Source organism: Copadichromis virginalis, linkage group LG17 (genome assembly GCF_057382275.1).
Source record: "Copadichromis virginalis isolate Kocher_CV1m ecotype Utaka linkage group LG17, C_Virginalis_male_GT1.1, whole genome shotgun sequence".
Taxonomy (NCBI): Eukaryota; Metazoa; Chordata; class Actinopteri; order Cichliformes; family Cichlidae; genus Copadichromis; species Copadichromis virginalis.
Window position 1 is genome coordinate 8,330,409 of NC_140634.1, and position 19,729 is coordinate 8,350,137.

At 40.3% G+C, this 19,729-nt stretch overlaps 1 protein-coding gene and 1 long non-coding RNA gene across 2 annotated transcripts; one reads left to right on the top strand and one right to left on the bottom strand.

Moving 5' to 3' along the window:
- Positions 1-1,196: 1,196 nt before the first annotated feature.
- LOC146688943 (uncharacterized) lies at positions 1,197-6,023 on the bottom strand. The gene is made up of 7 exons (XM_085437535.1): positions 5,987-6,023; positions 5,457-5,678; positions 4,611-4,774; positions 3,570-3,747; positions 3,244-3,452; positions 2,484-2,694; positions 1,197-1,568 (listed from the first exon to the last, which is right to left on the bottom strand). Exons 1-7 carry the CDS (start codon positions 6,021-6,023, stop codon positions 1,414-1,416), a joined length of 1,176 nt encoding a protein of 391 aa, XP_085293661.1. The 3' UTR covers positions 1,197-1,413.
- A 12,199-nt stretch (positions 6,024-18,222) lies between these two features.
- Positions 18,223-19,153, top strand: LOC146688944 (uncharacterized). The gene is made up of 3 exons (XR_014915978.1): positions 18,223-18,296; positions 18,382-18,493; positions 18,574-19,153. It is a non-coding gene; the product is annotated as an uncharacterized LOC146688944 (long non-coding RNA).
- Positions 19,154-19,729: the final 576 nt, after the last annotated feature.

Here is a 19,729-nt window from a genome sequence, read left to right on the forward strand (position 1 = left end):
ACACGAACACCACCCTCCAGTTGGACCTCGGGCTCTCCGTGCCTCCTCCTCCTCCTCCTTGCTCCCTCTCCATCATTCTCAAGTGCCTCGCTAGTGAAAGAGCAGCCGTTTGGCCTGCCCATTATGTGAACACGGCCCTCCGTTTATGCTCCTCGCGAGCGTATGCTTAGGTCTGCGGATGGCCGGTTTTGCGAACACCGCTCTCTAGTTGGACCTTGGGCTCTCCATTGCTCCTCGTACTCCTTACTCCCTCTACATCGTTCTCAAGCGCCTCGCTAGTGAAAGAGTAGCTCTGTGGCCTGCCTAATACGCGAACACCGCCCTCTGTTTGGACTTCAGACACTCCTTGCCTCCTCCTCATCCTTGCTCCCTCTACATCGTTCTCAAGCGCCTCGGTAGCGTACGCTTACCCATACGGAAAAGAAATATAAAAAACGTATAAAACCCATATGTTAAAGAAATATAAAAAACTTAGAAAAGATTTGCATCAGCTTTAGTTTGCTCCATATATAGTGAATCATATAAGGCTTGTATGATTTACTCCTGAAAGTGGCCACTTTCGGGTTACTTTCATACATGATAATAAAGTGGATCACATAAGGATCATGTTAAAACTAAGTATGAGTTATATAAGGAAAGTACATGTCAAAGTATGTATTCCATAGATGTTCCATATAATATTTGCATAGTTTTTAGTACATAATTGTCATAAAGACATATGCTTTACATATATGAACAAAATCTGTTATATAAATTTTTTTTATATGTAAAGTAAATGTAGTTTGCAGGGCAATAATCTCTTTTTTTTTAAATGCTTTTTATACATATATTCTAAGAATATGTTAGATTACATATGTTTTCACTTTATGTTCCGGCAATACATTTTTATGGTAAACTATTCTTTTTTTTACATTTTTCTTCTAAGAATTCTTAAATCTCATCTCATAAAAAACCTATAAACTTAATTATTAATTTTATACAAATTAACATTACTAGAAAAAAAAAATCTATCACATATGAAAAAGACAACAGTATCATTTGCCCCTGCTTGACCAACATCAGTGCAATGCAAAGACAAACTCGTAAGCCAACATAACTTTCTTTGACAGGTCGGCAGTCAATGTATTGTAATACTGAAGAAAACAAAAACAAAAAACATGAATACTGGGCAATCTTTAAATTCAATTAACTTTTATTATTCTGATATAACAGTCACATACTAATATTTCACAGAAATATTTAACCTAATCTAAGCTCTATTGTTTAAAGAGCATGCTAAGCTGCATACCTTTTGCTGCAAATTTGTGGACCTTTTACCTGCTAACATGAGTAAAACTTTGGAGGGCAAAAAACCTGCCCACTTAAAAAACAAAACAAACAATCTATCTTTAATAGATAAAACATGAATTGGCATTATAATAACATGCCAAATGAGACATCGAAAGTCAAGTTATGGGGATGCTGTGACAGAGACATTTTTATTTCTGGCCCGGAGTTCTGTGATCTTGGCATTGATTGTAGTACCAATGTGGAAGGATGGGTCCCAGGCCACTTCTCAAGGGTTGCACCTATATATGTACAAAAATGCAGGGGGGGGGGGGGGTGATGACAAGAACAGAATTAGTAGTGTAAAAGAACCCAATGATCTTAAACAATAGTGCAATGATCCTGCATTAATCAGTCTTAATATCTAATGGTGCCAGCTTTGAAATTTGCAGACGATGCATGGAGCGGTTCACTACATTGACTACATTTACATACAGCCAATATTCAGGTTATGGTCGAGTTAGGCTCACTATTCAGGGTTCTGAAACATTCGGAATAACTCATTCACATGCATGAGATGAGAGAGTCACAGAGAGCCAGACGGCACATACACAAAGTTCCTCTACTCAAAAGACCAGGATTCCGCGGGAATAGAACATGTGCAAAACACAAATCCATTTTCATTCTGATGGCGATATGCCGATAGAGGTTTTACATGACCCTTTTCTCACAAAAATATTTGGTAACTCCAAGATTTATATTTGGATTTTTGCCGGTATTTTAAAGCCATGTGTGACCGGGTTATTGCTAACATTCCAGTTCTGAATGGGTTATCGGCTGCATGTAAACGCAGTCACTGAAATACATCAAATGCAAGAACATCCAGAATGTAAAATACTTATCTACCATCATTTGTTACTTTGTAGTTGGACAAACAAAATGCACCATAAAGGAAATGAAAGGCCTACAGAGAAATCTAAGGCCTACAATAGTATGTCATGAAAAGACCATTCATTCATCTGGATATAACTCAAAAAAGATCAACTAGAATCCTCTATTTGGTGGAGGCCTTTCTTCATCAACAATAATATATGCATAAATGTTAAGAAGATATTCTTCATATGTGTGGCCCTTGTTTTTCATTGGTCCTTTGTTATCTTTAAATGCCAGAAGTGTGGACAACTGCGAAAACATGCCATAAAAAGCTAAAAACTTACTGTAGATGGCATCCAATTTATTTTTGTCGAGCGATAAACGTGCATGTCCTCTGCCTCGTTTTCCCCCTCGAAGATTGCTCACTAGCAATATTTCCACAGGGAAGACTGCTGTGAGCAGATGCCTCACAAAGGTTGTAGATGAATTTGCATTAGTAGCATAGGCCCAGGCCAGTTTCTCTACCATGACTCCAGTCCCAGGATAAATCTCCACCTGTTCCAACAAAAAGACATTTTGATCAATATAAGAGACGTAAAGAACAACTACATACCTTTCCAGACTTAAAACTCTGTTTCTCGTCTAGTTTTGAAGGCAGTGACATTTATGTATATTCCCGGAGCCGTCGTTCACCTGCAATGTCCGGATGCTAAGCTACTGGATTGCAAAACTTTTTTCTGCATCACTTGTTACTCGCACAGGCATTCCCATGCAAAAGTGAAGCTTTTGTAGAAAAATTGTAGTTTGCCTCTGCTCCACCAGGGGCTGGCTCTAAAACAGAGTCAATCCCCATAGACTCCTTTGTTAAGAAGGGAAACTTCACAGCAGAAACACAGTCAATGAATTTAACACTTGAATTAGATCCATCATACTAATAAGTAGAGTACCAATTTAAAAGTTTTGACATATTTTCCCATTAAATCTAATAGGAAAGTCCGTCAAAACTTTTATTGGTATTGTGTTCAAGGTTGGATCAACTGTAAGTAGAAAGACAGTAGATCCAATTTATGCACTTCATCTATTTATTCTTTAAAATTCCATTACCTTTGATGACTGGGATTCCTTTGTTGATAGAATGACAGATGCTGGTGTTGAGAAGGATGAAGTAGATTTGGGAGGGGGCAGCAGCGAACCATCTGATGATGAACCGGGCGTGGACTGCGGAGAAATCTGGGGAAGCTCAAAACTGGATCTCTTAAGAGGTTCAGCCAAATTAATCACCTTTTTCATCGTCTTCATGAGTTCTGGCACATCTATATATAGTAAATGAATAAAAAAAATGATTACCAGAATGGTTTATACATAGGCTAGAGTGACTTTTTCAAATATATTGGCTGTTTAATTGTTAAATTAGTGATAGGAAGTGATACCTTGGACAAGCAACTCCTTCAGTTTATCATTCTCTTGTTTCAGGTCTTGGATCTTCCGCTTTAGACCAATTACTGTCTTTTTTGGACTTTTTTCACCATAAGCGACTGAAGGTGGTGAATGACTGTACATTGCAAGGAATTCCTGTGCAGGGTCTTTCTTTGAAGGAGCCTTTGACTTCTGGACATGAAAAAAGATAGCGAGAAAGAAGAGGAATTTACATAAAATAGTCAAAGCTGCCATAAAAGTTATGAATCTAAAGTGTAAAGACAACAGATTCAATAGCTGTGCCACAAAGTGTAGGGTGCATACTTCAAAGAGCTGATTTCTTAGCCACATACAGTACCAGTCAAAAGTTTGTACAATTTTACAATTAAATATAATGGGAAAGTGTGTCCAAACTTTTAACTGGTACTGCACATCACAGAACTGTAACTAGGCCTGTTCCAAAGATTGGGCTCATTTGAATACAGTTAAAAAAAAAAAAGTTTACCATAATTCAATTTAGGTGGCTACAAGTGATTTTTTCCTTTAACAAATCCTGACAATCATTGTATACAAATGACCTTTGTGTGCAGTAGAATAGGGGGACCACTGGTGGAGTTCCTTTTCTTAAATGTAAATACGTTTCAGTTTTAAAATTATATCTGATCTGAAAAAGGTAAAAATCAGTAAAATATATATTTTTTTTTAGGGAAAGAGAAGTACTACAGTCATTGCTTGGTGACAGAAATGGTGTGTAACATAATAGAAAGATGGTGAGGATGTTCAGACATAACCAGGAAATGCTACTTGCAGGCTACACTGTCCCGTTTCATAAGGCTGTAGCCTGCATAGACTCCATCCAATGGTAGATGTACAATACAATAGTGTCAACTTTTTAAAGGAGCCATCACCTAAAATGTTTCATTTTCCACATGAAAACATGTATATAATGGTTTCCTAATGACTGACACTAGCCTAGAAGCCAATATTTAAAGATGGAGTGTTTAGATAACATGTAAAACACGGATACTACAAAATGGTTCCAAGTGAAATGTCACCTTGAGTTGCAATGGCTGCGACAGAATCAGAGTCTCATTTGGATCGGAGTCATCAGAATCATCCTGATAGTTTTCAGGATGGACAGATACCCTCTTGGTCAGGTCCTCTGGTTCATTTTCCTTCAGCAGTGCATTCATTTTCCGAGCTGCCTCAAAACGAGTAGCTAGAGCACAAAGGAGGAAACAAAAAGACATTACAACAATCCCCTCATTACTCCACAGGTGTTTTTTTTTTAAATCACCAGACTATGTCCTGTTTTCAGGTAATTGCAGTAATGAATGTTATTTTTTACTCCTGACTAAAAACACAACTGAACACTGGAATGGTTCTTCGACCTGTGTGAAAGAGAGAGCTAACAAAGAAAAGAGAACATTTGTATATGGGATAGAGAAAGAGAAGAAGAAGACAGCAGTAACAGTGTCTAGTTTTGTGTTGAGTTGTGATTCACATAGTGCATTTAGCAAAAAAACAAACAATTCCTATTTCACAGAATTTCCATACATGTGAAACATAAAATATACAACTATTCAACATCTAAAAGCAACCATCTCATTAGTCAGGGGTTAGGGTTAAAAGGAGTAGGAGCCACATTTAGGAGATTTACTGTGTTAATATGTAAACTTTTACTTAGAGCAGAGTAAAGACGAGTGATAAAATACAAAACTGTTGCGACTTTATGTAATGTATACTTAATGTATATTAAGTAAACATGTAGTACAGTCTTCAGCTCCCTGGAAAAACGAAGTAAGCACATGACTTTAAAGAGTGAATTCAGTTTTTCTTTAGAGAACTACTTTCAAGTAGAGAAGGACATTCTACATTTCAAATCATTAACAATTACTTACCAGAGACAAAAACAACAGTGCCCCTGTAATGTGGCCACCCTCCTCGCTGTTTCTTCCCATGGCGCCATTCAATAACTGCCGAGTAAGTGGAAATGGGATTCCCATGCTGGTCCATCTTGGAGTCATCATACCCCCGTATGTTAACAGTTTTTACTTCACTAAGCTTTCCATAGTCCTCCCCTTCACTCCACTGCACCACTGCAAACTTCCTCTCCTCGTGTTCTGTAGTAAATGAAGGGGGGAGGAAAAAAAGAATTGCTTTTTCCTAGCTAGAATGCTACAGGCTATATGCTAATAAAGGCTTTTTCTTATCAAAAAATATTCTATTTGATATGGTTTCTATAGGCATACTTTTACCGTTTGAACCATTTTAATGACACCAAGTGCTATGTCGCATGCATAATTCTCTGAAGAGAGCATTTCCACGTTGGTCACTTGTTTCTATGTGACCCGTAAAACATCAAACCACTTTTAGCAAGCTATTAGCTTAAGCTAAGTCATTCAAATTCGAAAACATTTAGGCGACTTACCTCTGATATTAGTTTTATTCGTCTCCGTAGTCTCCATCTTTGCAAGACACACTTTATTAGACCGATTTCCCGCTTGTTGTTAAATTACGTAAGGAAGCCGTTACCTGATGAGGACCGTGTGAGGTCTCGCGGTGAAAGCTGGCCACCTGTACGCTGCAGCATGGCCCGCCCTACTTTGCCTTTGATTGGTGTATCCTCATATTTGACCGTACACTTAACCAATCATGGCACTCACAGCTGAAAACAAATTTTTGAGTTCATGCTCTACGTCAGTATTTTCTCTATTTGGCGGTAGAATATGTTTTTCACAGATTATAGACTATACTGACATTCCAACTGAGTTTTGTAACTTAAGAGCCAGTGATGCCGAAAAGAAAACATTATAGATCTGACACAAGTGAAATAGACTGGATGCGGAAAAACGTTCCTTCACGTACTTTGACCAGATGGAAAAAACGGTATGTGCACCTTTGCCAATAAGTTAATACAGTTGTCAGTTTCTGTCATTGTTATGAAAGCTACAAGAATTTATTAATTTTTTTAGAAAAATCGACAGAGCTTTGACTGACATCGGACAGCACAACACACAACAACAAGTAAGTGAATGTATATCGTTAATGTCTTATCAGCTACCATAGTAGCACTTGATACAAAGTGTTTGGGTTTTAATACTTTGGTTAAGTGGAACATTCCAGTTCTAATTTGACACCCATAACTTGGCTTATATTTTTGTGTTGTGTGTACTAAGTAGGTTAACAAACTAATAATTCCATACACTTACATAGATATTTATTTTCAATGATAAGTTATGCAACATAATTTATTGTGTTTGCCAAATGACTGATAAATTCTGTTTAGGTTAGTTATGATAAGAAAATGCAAAGTATTTGAGAATCTAGACTATATTCATAATGTTTCTGCATTGAAAGTAATCTGAAGTGCTACTTAAGTAATTGTGAGATGATAAATATAATTAAAAAAATGTAGTTTTTTACTTAGAAGACAACCTCTTTCATTGTGTTTATTTAAAGGTCAATAAAAACATTAAGAATAATAACAATCACAATAATAACAACATGGAAATTTCATCCCGACTGTTTTCAGCGGAGCTGTGAAAAATGTATCTTAAACAAGTTGTTCATTTGTATCATTTCAAGGACAATGGTGAAGATGACAGCCAGAGAGAAGGAACTTTCACAGTTCCAATGGTAAATAAAAATACATTATTATAGTCTCTCTCTCCCTCTCTTTCTCTCTCTCTTTCTCTCTCCTTTTAAAAGCAACATACAGAAAAAAGGCCACAATAAAGCATTACTTTCATTCTTATGTCTCTTCTACGCTACTCCATCACATTGTAAAAGTGAAAAGTACAGCTCACCATTAAGCTGTTTAAATATGTCAGTGACAGACTCACTACTTGTTCTGGAATATATCATTCGGATATTTAATTCATATATATATTCAATACTTGGGTTGTATTCCTCACAGGAAAGTGAAGATGCTGCCCAAAGAGATGAGCAGATACCAGAACCACAAACGGTTTCACTGGTAAGAAACAAATGCAAGATGTGCTCCACTTCCAGTGACAGACTCACTACTTGTTCTGGAATATATCATTCGGATATTTAATTCATATATATATTCAATACTTGGGTTGTATTCCTCACAGGAAAGTGAAGATGCTGCCCAAAGAGATGAGCAGATACCAGAACCACAAACGGTTTCACTGGTAAGAAACAAATGTAAGATGTGCTCCACTTCCAGTGACAGACTCACTACTTTTTCTGGAATATATCATTCGGATATTTAATTCATATATATATTCAATACTTGGGTTGTATTCCTCACAGGAAAGTGAAGATGCTGCCCAAAGAGATGAGCAGATACCAGAACCACAAACGGTGTCACTGGTAAGAAACAAATGCAAGATGTGTTCCCTTTCTATGGCTCTCTTTTCTTTAAAGAGTAGTTAATTTGAATACTTCTCAGGGAAACAATGAAGATGCCACCCAAAGACAGGAGGAAAGAATAGAAATGGTCACAATGGTGCAGGTAAGACTTGCGGTTAATTGCATTTTTAACTATGACAAACGTCGCTATGACTGCTGTTTATGTTGTAAATGCAGTTTTGCAAAAAAAAAAAAACAAGGCTACATATGAAAATAAGTGAAACCTGCTCAAATATAACACAATTCTTTTTCAACCATTCAGGAGAACGCCCCTGAAGCAGGAGTTGATGTGAACTGCTCCAGTGGACTAACAGAAATTCAAAGCATCATGTCAATCCTCTCCTTTGCTTTGAGACACAACACTACAGGTGTATTAATGGAGGACTTGCTGAAACTGCTCAAGTTACATTCTGCTGGGACTACTGTAGTTCCATCAAGCAGGTATTTTCTGGAGAAACCCTTCGCTGATATTACAAAACAGTTTAAACGACATCATTACTGTAGAGTTTGTACTAAGTACATTGGGTCTTCACAATCTTTGGAGGAAACACTTAATTGTGTGTCATGTTCTTCATTCACAACAGTGAAAGCCAGTTTAGAGGAAGGTAACTTTTTTATTAGTATACCATTAAAAGATCAGCTAAAAGACATTCTTGAGAACCACAATGTGCATGATCTATGTTTCAGAGGTGATCCCAGTGGTAGCCGTGTAATAAAGGACATATGTGATGGCAGCTTGTATCAGACCTTAAAGTCTACCAGTAAAGATGATTTTCTGTCCCTCACTTTTAATTGTGATGGTGTACCAGTTTTTCAGTCTTCCAAATTTAGTATTTGGCCAATATTGTGTTGCATTAATGAGATACCACCGGAGAGTAGAGACAAACATGTACTTCTATGTGCTTTATGGTTTGGATCCAAAAAGCCAGACATGTCCTGCTTCTTTAAACCATTTGTCGAGGAGTGTACAAATCTTTCTCAAGTTGGTTTTGAGTGGCAAGATCCTAACAATCAGGCACGGAGACACATGAAAGTACACACATTGTGCTGTGTGTGTGATGCTGTAGCAAGACCATTGTTACAAAATTTCAAGCAATTTAATGGTGAATATGGCTGTGGAGTTTGCCTTCATCCTGGGATGCAAACAAGGAAAGGGAATGGAAAAACAAGGGTTTACGCATGTCCTGATGAAAAGCCAAGTGACAGAAATCATAAAACCACAGTAGAAATAGGACAAATAGTTGAAAGACAAGGGAAGACTATTTTGGGGATAAAGGGCTCATCTCCTCTTGCAGATTTGCCATTGTTTGATCTTATCAATGGAATGGTCCCTGACTACATGCACTGTGTACTGCTTGGTGTGTGCAGATACATGGCATCTTTATGGATGGATTCTAAAAACACTTCTGAGCCATGGTACATAGGTGTACAAATAGCAAGCATAGACAAACACCTCTTGTCTATTAAACCTCCAGGTATCGTCGCTCGAGTTCCAAGATCTTTAATTGAACGCAAATTCTGGAAAGCTCATGAGTGGCAGCATTGGCTTTTGTACTATAGCTTGCCAGTTCTGAAAGGCATACTTCCACAGAAGTATCACTGTCATTGGGCATTACTGGTAGAAGGGGTCCGAATTCTCTTGGGGTCCGAATTAAATACTGAACTGATAAGCCACGCACACGACGCATTAGTGTACTTTGTTGGAGGTGTACAATCTCTGTATGGAAAACAGCACATGACATTCAATGTTCATTCATTGTTGCATTTGAGTAAAAGTGTTGTGCAATGGGGTCCTTTATGGGCTCACTCAGCCTTTATGTTTGAAAGTTTCAATGGGTACCTCTTGAAACAAATAAAAAGTAGTCAAGCTGTACCACAACAAATATGCAAACGAGTGGCAGTCTCCCGTGCCTTTCCTCGTTTAGCTAAGCAGTTCTTAACAAATGCAGCTGCAGAAGTTAAACAGTTCTGCAATGAAATGAGACAAGGAACCCAGCATGTCAAGAAGCATGTAAAGTTTACTCAGGTGACTGCCCTTGGTTCACCAAATGTAAGACAAATATCTCTGAGAGATCAAGCTGCTCTCCACCCAGTTAGAGAGGTTCCCACAAACTCTGTGGTGAGTTACTACAAGAGAATTTCTGTGAATGGAGACATTGTTCACGGTTACACGTACAGCAAAACAAAACAAAGAAACAATTATGTGGTGCTTTTAAAAAATGGAAGTATTTTTGCAGTCTCACACTTTGTTGAAATGGATAGTCATTGTTTATATGCTATAGGAAAATATGGTAATTGCACAGTGCAAAAGTTAGCCAGAGGTTCTCTTATCAGAACTCAGCTGAGCTATATGTCAACTGTTCACTTTCCCACAGGCTTTTACAAAGCCATAAATGCTACTCAGATAGTTAGGCCATGTATGTACATACAGTGTCCAGACTCTACCTCAATTGTATGTCAGCTACTGAATACGTACTATTGTAAATAATTTAATCTTAAATCTTATTGTAAATGATTCAATCCAAATGTGAAGGTGGAGCTACTGATTATGGTGTTGATTATGGGAGAGATTCAAAGGCTTTCAATTGTGTCAAATGTCATTCTAATTAAGAGTGAAATGTGCAGCTAACAAGGTCTAAAGCCATAGCGGTTCATAAAGGTGGCGCATTCACGCTGTCATTTCTGAACATATTTCTTATTGAAATATGGGTTTCTGACTTGGGGGAAAAAAATAATTCTGTCAAAACATTTTGCAATGCATGTTCACAACATTTATGTATTTCAATGTAATTCCATTAAGCTAGTGGTGTGGTGTTTAAATGGTCCTTAAAGCACTGTCATAATGAATCTGGGTCATGTAAAAAGACAGAAATATATTATATATAAAATGTATTTTATCTACATCTTTGTGTAATCTGCTGATTCTGTGCAAAATTAAAAATATTTCTACAATATGAATATTGTCTAATATCTTTTCCATCTATATAGAATACATTTGAGATGTATTTTGAATATTTACTGTGTTGATTTAATCATTTGTCAAACTTATTGTAAAAGTTTGTTCTTTAAATGTCAATGCAATAATGGGAAAAAACATTATTTGAAAGTCAGGAATAGGATGCCTAGTTTTGCAAAAATGCTAAACAAAGAAATAAATAAACTTTACACAAATGAATGAAAAGCATTTTTATCAATCCCAGAGGGAAATTCTAATGTGGGGTTTTATTTAATCACATGTTCAAAGCAAACTTCTCGTAAATTTGTGGCTTTCCCCCACATCTTTTTGTCATTCAATGTTAATTGTTAGTTGTTTCCTGTTTGTGATAACACAAGTAAATCTTTTGTTCTCTATGAAAAACTTACAATAGTTTAGTTTCACTCATGATTGTCTAACTCATAAAAGTATGATATTACATTTTTCTTCTTAGGATAATATATGTCGGGTTAATGTCATATATTTTTTAAAGAAGTATCCAAAACATGCAAGTTTCATTTATATAATTTTTTAAGGGATCTTATATGTATTTTCACTCTTGTATATTTTTCATACAAGTGTCACACAAGACAGATAAAAACCTTACAAGATTTATATACATCTTTTCCATATGGGTAGGTCTGCGGAGGGCGGGTTACGCGAACACAGCCCTCCGTTTGGACCTCGGACCCTCGCTCTCACGGGCCTCGCTGGCGAGCCCTTAGCTTTGGGGAGGGCGGGTTTTGCGAACACCACCGTCTGTGAGGAACCCAGTACCTCCCACACACACACACAGGAGGTAGTGAGGAGTAGAAGGAGGTTGTTGCTATGCCTGCGTCGCGAAACCAGGGCTCATTGTGTGTGCGCCTGGAGCAGCTACGGGGGAAACACATGGGACAACCAACCAGTTTGGGGCCATGGTTTATTCAACGTGTATTTTCAGTGTGGTTTAACTTGCTAATCTGATCTGAAATACTTTCCTTGAATGTGCCTTAATTTCACCTCTTTTTTCTTCTTTTCTTAGCTTACTGAAAATGTTGCCGACCAAAGGCCGGATCCAGGGATGTGTGCTGCTTGTGCTACTGGTGTTATGTGGGCAAACTGCTCGCTGTCAACATCAATACAAAGGTAAAGTGCAATCCCAGGGTTGTGTGCTGCTTGTGGTACTTGCTTTATGTGGACAAACTGCTTGCTGTCAACATCAATACAAAGATAACAAAAGAATAGCCTAGTGTAACGTAGTGTTTTATGGGGGTTTTTTTCTGGAATGATTCAAATGTTACCATCATTTCCCCAACCCCGCAGGCTCTGCGACCCGTGAAGAACTGAGATTCCTTCTGGTCGGTAAAACAGGATCGGGAAAGAGTGCGTCCGGAAACACCATCCTGGGGGATGCGATCGCTTTCAAAGAAGACGTTTTGCCCGAGTCTGTCACCGATGGCTGTCTCAGAAAAGAGGCAGAGGGCAAAGACGGAAGAAATATCGCTGTGATCGACACTCCGGGGCTGTCTTCTGGATGAAATAGATGAAATGGTGGATTTCAGTGGAGGAAACCACTACACCGACGAGATGTATAAGGCGGCCCAGAAGAAACTCGAAGGAGAAAGGCTGAAGGGGAGAAAGGAGGAAGAACAAAGAAAAAGGGAAGAAGAGGAGAGGATCGAATTGAAGGAGCAGTGTAAATTCTTCGGCCTCCCCTCCTTGGGATTATTAGGCGCAGGAGCGTACTTTACATCTTATGTTCTCATGTGGCTCGGTGGAGCCCTTAGATATTCTCAGTTAAATTGCACACTGTCAATGTTCGCTTAGCTAAACCCACCCCGTTTCTCCTTGTTAAACTATGAAGGCTGAGTTTCATTTCACTTGTTTTCTAGGATTTCTAGATCCAATGCAGTCTATGTACTTACTTACTTACTTACTCACTGAATGTTTACCTATGCTGTAGCTGTTCTATGAAGTCGCTATAACAACAAAACAACAAAAAATAAATAAATAGAAAAAGATGGACTCTGCACCCCTGCGTCGCGACGAGGAGGACCGTTCCTCGGACGGCTCAACTGACAGTTCCTCGGAAGAGGGGGAGATACTGTCCGACGCGGAGTGTGGTGCGGCGGCGGCGAGCGAGCGGCAAGACGCCGAGCTTGACGGTTGGGCGTCATCTTTACTCGTACTGTGAAAACTGCGGTGTATCACCTACTCGACCTAGTGATCAATGAGTACTGCAACATGGAAGCGGACGATGTCAAGGTCGGCACCGTGGCGAAGACGCTGTTGCATGAGCTGAAATCGGCGAGGAAAATCTTCGACGCCATCACCGAGGCCTACGACAAACTGGTGGGAGAGGATGTGGTGAAAATCGGCCAGCTGCGGCTGGTCACAGAGTGTTACAAAGGAGATTGCTGAGATTCGTTTGTCACGAAAGGCTGATTCTTTCAATGCACACATCCTATGGTGACATTTTTATCATGTATTCACAGCCACCGGAGGCGCTGTACAGCACCGAGCGCCTGAAACACGGACAGTTTGTTGATATTGTAATCAAAAATACAGCCCTGGGGGGGAGGGGCGTTTTAAAAACGCACCCCCCCTATTGCGCATGGCCCTAAATGGTATGGCCTGGATAGGTAATCATTTCCCTCTGTGGCTGCCACTCCCGTTTCAATTTTTCTCCTAGTTTCGGGCAGGCTCTATGACGTTCGTCCACAGGAGGCGCTGTACAGCACCAAGCGCCATGTAAACCTTTTTTTTTTCATGTAAACCTGTTCTTGACATATCTACTGAGATTCGTTTGTCTTGAAAGGCTGATTCAACCCCGTTGTTGACTTTTATTTTGCCTTCCAGATTGCCTCAGTTGTATCGTGAGTGTAATTTCAAATAAAATAAAATAAAACTCAGAAGCGTCTGTGTGTTGTATTCTTCTTCTTCTTATAATTATTATTATTATCATTATTGTGATTATGCTTCATTTTCATGTACTGGGGTATCAATGACCCCCACGCTGCCACAGCAGCTTCTGTGCGCGGCCCCCCAAGTGCTACGTTTTCTTTCCCGATCCCCTGACGAAACCCATTAGAATTGCTCTGGGGCACTTGACGACCCCAAATGATCGTTCTGTTTTTTTTTTCATTTTCATTCACCTGTCTCTACTGAGGGTGGGGTACTCTGGGACCCCCGGGGTCTGGGGCTGCCCCGAAGGGGAGCACAAGGGTTAACAGCGGCCTCCCATGGACGAACGTCATAGAGCCTGCCCGAAACAAGGAGAAAAATTGAAACGGGATTGGCATTCAGGGAGGGAAACGTGGGTGTACGGGGCGCGGGAGCCAACCCTGATGTGCGGCCTGCGAAATGCAACCAAGGGGTACTCTATGACAACCGGGGTCCGGAGCTGCCCCAAAGGGGAGCACAAGGGCTAATGAAAACAACAGAATTTGAATAAAAACAGTAGAATTAGAATGAAAACAAAAGCATTTGAATGAAAACAACGGAATTTCAAAATAAAGAACGGAATTTGAATGAAATGAATAGAGTTTGAATGAAAACAACGGAATTAGAATGAACAGAACAGAATTTGAATCAAAACAATGGAATCTGAATGAAAACAAAAGAATTTGAATGTACAGAACAGAGTTTGAATGAAAACAACAGAATTAGAATGTACAGAACCGAGTTTGAATGAAAACAACGGAATTAGAATGTACAGAACAGAGTTTGAATGAAAACAACGGAAATAGAATGAACAGAACAGAGTTTGAATGAAAACAACGGAATTAGAATGTACAGAACAGAGTTTGAATGAAAACAACAGAATTAGAGTGTACAGAACCGAGTTTGAATGAAAACTGTAACATTCCTGTAGCAACTGTAACATTCCTGACTGCCCGACAGACGGTAGCCTTGGAAACGTGCTCAGCGTCACCAATATTATACAGAAAGCTCCCGTTTGCAAAAAATCGAAGTGCAATACAAATAATATGTACAGAACTGAGAGCATGTCCGCGATGTGTCACATGCGTAATATATGGCCTGAGGATGTTATCCAAATAAATTATAGATTGTGCTGAGAAACGGTAACGTTCGCACAGAAAATCATCAGGAAATGATAAAATGTCCAAACGCGCTCTAATCACTCTCTCCCGGCGGAGAGCTCTGCGGAGAATTTGGGCTTCACGATCTACTGGCTCTTCAAGGAAGGGACACGCCATGTCCGACACTTCCTACTGTCAGGTTTCCGACAAAGGGGCGGAGACAGTCAGGGTTAGTTGTAGTAAACCTGCTAGGGGGCAGGTTAACTTCACGGAGTGTGTCGTCATAGTGACTCACTCAGGCTTCAGCTGAACTCGCTTTGTGAAACCGGAAAACCAGAGTTTTCGTTAACTCAGGGTATACTTAGTCAGACTTTGCACTAAACCGGTTTCCTGAAATAGGGCCCAGAGGTTGAATGAAAACAACAGAATTTGAATGAAAACAACAGAATTTGAATGAAAACAATGGAAGTTTAAAACAAGAAACAGAATTAGAAAGAAAACAACGGAATTTGAATGAAATTCAAATTCCGTTGCCCAGGGCCCTATTTCAGGAAGCCGGTTTAGAAAACCCCGAGTGAAAAACGATACTCACGGTTGAGTAACCCCGAACTGTCCAACTCGGAATATTCGGTTTCAGAAAGGCTGATAACAATTAGTTCAATCAACGCGGAGTTGCTACAACCCCAAGTGAAGCGCGCGGACGAGGATACATAAAGCCCCGATTAGTGGAGCACAGATTAAGCGAGTCACCATGGAGACGGAGGGAAAGAAGGCGCGGTCGACGTATTTCACAGCGCTTGAGGCGGAAATTCTGATGGCAGCATATGCCGACAGCATGCACATCATGCAGAAAAAAAGTAACACAGCCGCAGCTGCAAAGGAAAGGGAGCATGCATGGCAAAACATAACCGACAGAGTCAATGCGTGAGTGTTAATCTAAACATTGATCTAGGGATCACCACCCATTTAACACGTCATCTCAGTATATGTCATTTCATTGCCTATGTCATACATTTTATGTTGTGATGTGATGTGAGCGCAGGTGCAACCCAACAGGCCCCAAACGTACCTGGCAGCAAGTAAAAATGAAGTATAAAAACATAGTCCAAACAGGTAAGGTGCAATTGTATTATGAGCCATAGTGCTTGGTCTGTGTGTCCTATGTAAATCAATTGCAGTTAGAGGCTACAGTAATATACCTCCTGTAAGCACATATTGAAATTATCTGAGCACATCACAAGTACACATTTGCCTACTCTGTATGCCCAAATGTGTGCCGTCACAGCCAACAGAAAAAAAGCGGAGGCCCGACAAACAGGTGGGGGTCCTCCACCACCACCACTCACAGAGGCTGAGCAGTTGGCTTCCACATTTGTGATAATGTTGGCAGCATCACATATGATCTTCACAGTGCAGAGAACACAAATTAGCATCCATTACTATAATGAAATAATTTGTTAGTTTGAAATGCTACTGGGAACTATGTACCTGTACATTAATGCTGTGGAAGGACTTCCTGTTCACATAGTCTCCTTCATTTGCTGAGGGTGCAATGATTGGAATGTGGGTGCCATCTATACAGCCAATCACGCCTGGGAACCCTGGAAATTTATGTACCATTTGAGTGGTAGTTCACGTATCACCACATCATGCATTGAGTTTTATTCATCCTGATACCTGCAATTTTGTGGAATCCCTCTTTGATGAATCTTGTGGGTCTGTGACCGGGGAACACCACAAACGAGTGCAGGAGACGTTTCAGTGCTACTGTAACATTCCTGACTGCCCGACAGACGGTAGCCTTGGAAACGTGCTCAGCGTCACCAATATTGTACAGAAAGCTCCCGTTTGCAAAGAAACGGAGTGCGGTACAAAGAATATGTAATGGACTGAGCGCATGTCCGCGATGTGTCACATGCGCAATATATGGCCTGAGGATGTTATCCAAATAACTTATTGATTGTGCTGAGAAACGGTAACGTTCGCACAGGAAATCATCAGGTAATGATAAAATGTCCATACGCGCTCTGATCACTCTCTCCCGGCGGAGAGCTCTGCGGAGTATTTGGGCTTCAAGATCTACTGGCTCTTCAAGGAAGGGACACGCCATGTCTGACACTTCCTACTGTCAGGTTTCCGACAAAGAGGCGGGGACAGTCAGGGTTAGTTGTAGTAAACCTGCTAGGGGGCAGGTTAGCTTCACGGAGTGTGTCGTCATAGTGACTCACTCAGGCTTCAGCTGAACTCGCTTTGTGAAACCGGAAAACCAGAGTTTTCGTTAACTCAGGGTATACTTAGTCAGACTTTGCACTAAACCGGCTTCCTGAAATAGGGCCCAGAGGTTGAATGAAAACAACGGAATTTGAATGAAAACAACAGAATTTGAATGAAAACAATGGAAGTTTAAAACAAGAAACAGAATTAGAAAGAAAACAACGGAATTTGAATGAAAACAACGGAATTAGAATGTACAGGACACAGTTTGAATAAAAACAACTGAAGCAGACTGTACAGGGCCCTGTTACAGGAAGCCGGTTTAGTGGAAAAACTGAGTAAGTATACCCTGAGTTAACGAAAACTCTGGGTTTTCGGTTTCACAAAGCGAGTTCAGCTGCAGCCTGAGTGAGTCACTATGACGACACACTCCGTGAAGCTAACCTGCCCCCTAGCAGGTTTACTACAACTAACCCTGACTGTCTCCGCCCCTTTGTCGGAAACCTGACAGTAGGAAGTGTCAGACATGGCGTGCCACTTCCTTGAAGAGCCAGTAGATCGTGAAGCCCAAATTCTCCGCAGAGCTCTCCGCCGGGAGAGAGTGATCAGAGCGCGTTTGGACATTTTATCATTTCCTGATGATTGTCTGTGCGAACGTTACCGTTTTTCAGCACAATCTATAATTTATTTGGATAACATCCTCAGGCCATATATTACGCATGTGACACATCGCGGACATGCTCTCAGTTCATTGCATATTATTTGTATTGCACTTCGGTTTCTTGCAAACGGGAGCTTTCTGTATAATATTGGTGACGCTGAGCACGTTTCCAAGGCTACCGTCTGTCGGGCAGTCAGGAATGTTACAGTTGCACTGAAACGTCTCCTGCACTCGTTTGTGGTGTTCCCCGGTCACAGACCCACAAGATTTATCAAAGAGGGATGCCACAAAATTGCAGGTATCAGGATGACCAAAACTTAATGTATGATGTGGTGATACTTGGACTACTACTTAAATTGCACATTTATTTTCAGGGTTCCCAGGCGTGATTGGCTGTATAGATGGTACTCACATTCCAATCATTGTTCCTTCACTAAATGAAGGAGACTATGTGAACAGGAAGTCTTTCCACAGCATTAATGTACAGGTACATAGTTCCCTGTAGCATGTCAAACTAACAAATTATTTCATTATAGTAATGGATGCTAATTTGTGTTCTCTGCACTGTGAAGATCATATGTGATGCTGCCAACATTATCACAAATGTGGAAGCCAAGTGGCCAGGCTCTGTCCATGACTCACAAATATTCCGTGAATGTACACTGAGCACAAAATTTAGACATGGTGAGTTGAGAATACTTTAAAATATATAAAGACCAATTGCTTCAGGGACATTTGAACTGAAGTGTACCCTTCTGTCTTAGGAGAGTTCACTGGCTACTTGCTTGGTGATAGGGGGTATCCATGCTTACCCTATTTGCTTACCCCTTACCCTGACCCTGAACCGGGCCCACAGCAGCGATATAATCTGGCTAATTGCAGGACAAGAGCCAGAATTGAAATGACTATCGGAATGCTTAAGGCCCGGTTCCAGTGCCTGCAAAGACTCAGGGTCACCCCAGAAAGGGCATGTGACATTATTGTGGCATGTGTGATTCTTCACAACATTGCCACAATTAGAGGAGAACACTGTCCTTCTGAACCAAACATCAGCAGTGATCCAAACCATGAACATCCTGACCCTCCCACGGACATACAAGATGGAAGCGCAGTCAGAGACACCATATGTCACAATCATTTCCTTTGACCCATCACCTCAACATGTTGAAAGAGGAATAAACAGATTTTTTGTTCAACTGGCTTTATTGGTCGCCTGTATTTCCTGTACACAAAGTATTAAAAGATGTAAACCTCATAAAGTGTCTCTGTTGCTTCCTCCTCTGTAACAGCTGTCAATGTTTCTTCATTATTTTCCTGTAGTAAAGAAATAAACAACATTGCTGTTCTACTGTAAACTCATATAATCTGTGGAGTATTACTCACAACTGCATGTTGGTCTGGCTCAAGAGGAGGCTGCACCAGATGCAGTACACCATCACCATCAACTGATAGAATATGAGGTTTATACAGGTCACTTATAACTTACAAGGGACCAAATGGCAATTAACAAACATACCAATCACCTTACACTTCATTGTCATTATGCTCTCAAAGACAACCAAGACTGAGGGAAGGCAAAATCAGTAGGAAAATAACTTCACTACAAAATAATCCATTATGGTAAAGAGTTTATCAAATGAATGAGCAGCACTGCAAAGGTGACTGTGAAGAAAGGATGTATGCACATCATGTATTATTTTGAATTTACCCCCTATGTAGGCACTTGTGTCTTGCGGGGTTATTGACTCAGAGGATGTCCCCGCAGAGATGCCTTCGGCCACAGGGCGCCCACTGTTTTGGCTGAGGGCCAACTGCTCAGCCTCTGTGAGTGGTGGTGGTGGAGGACCCCCACCTGTTTTTCGGGCCTCCGCTTTTTTTCTGTTGGCTATAACGGGCCACATTTGAGCATACAGAGTAAGC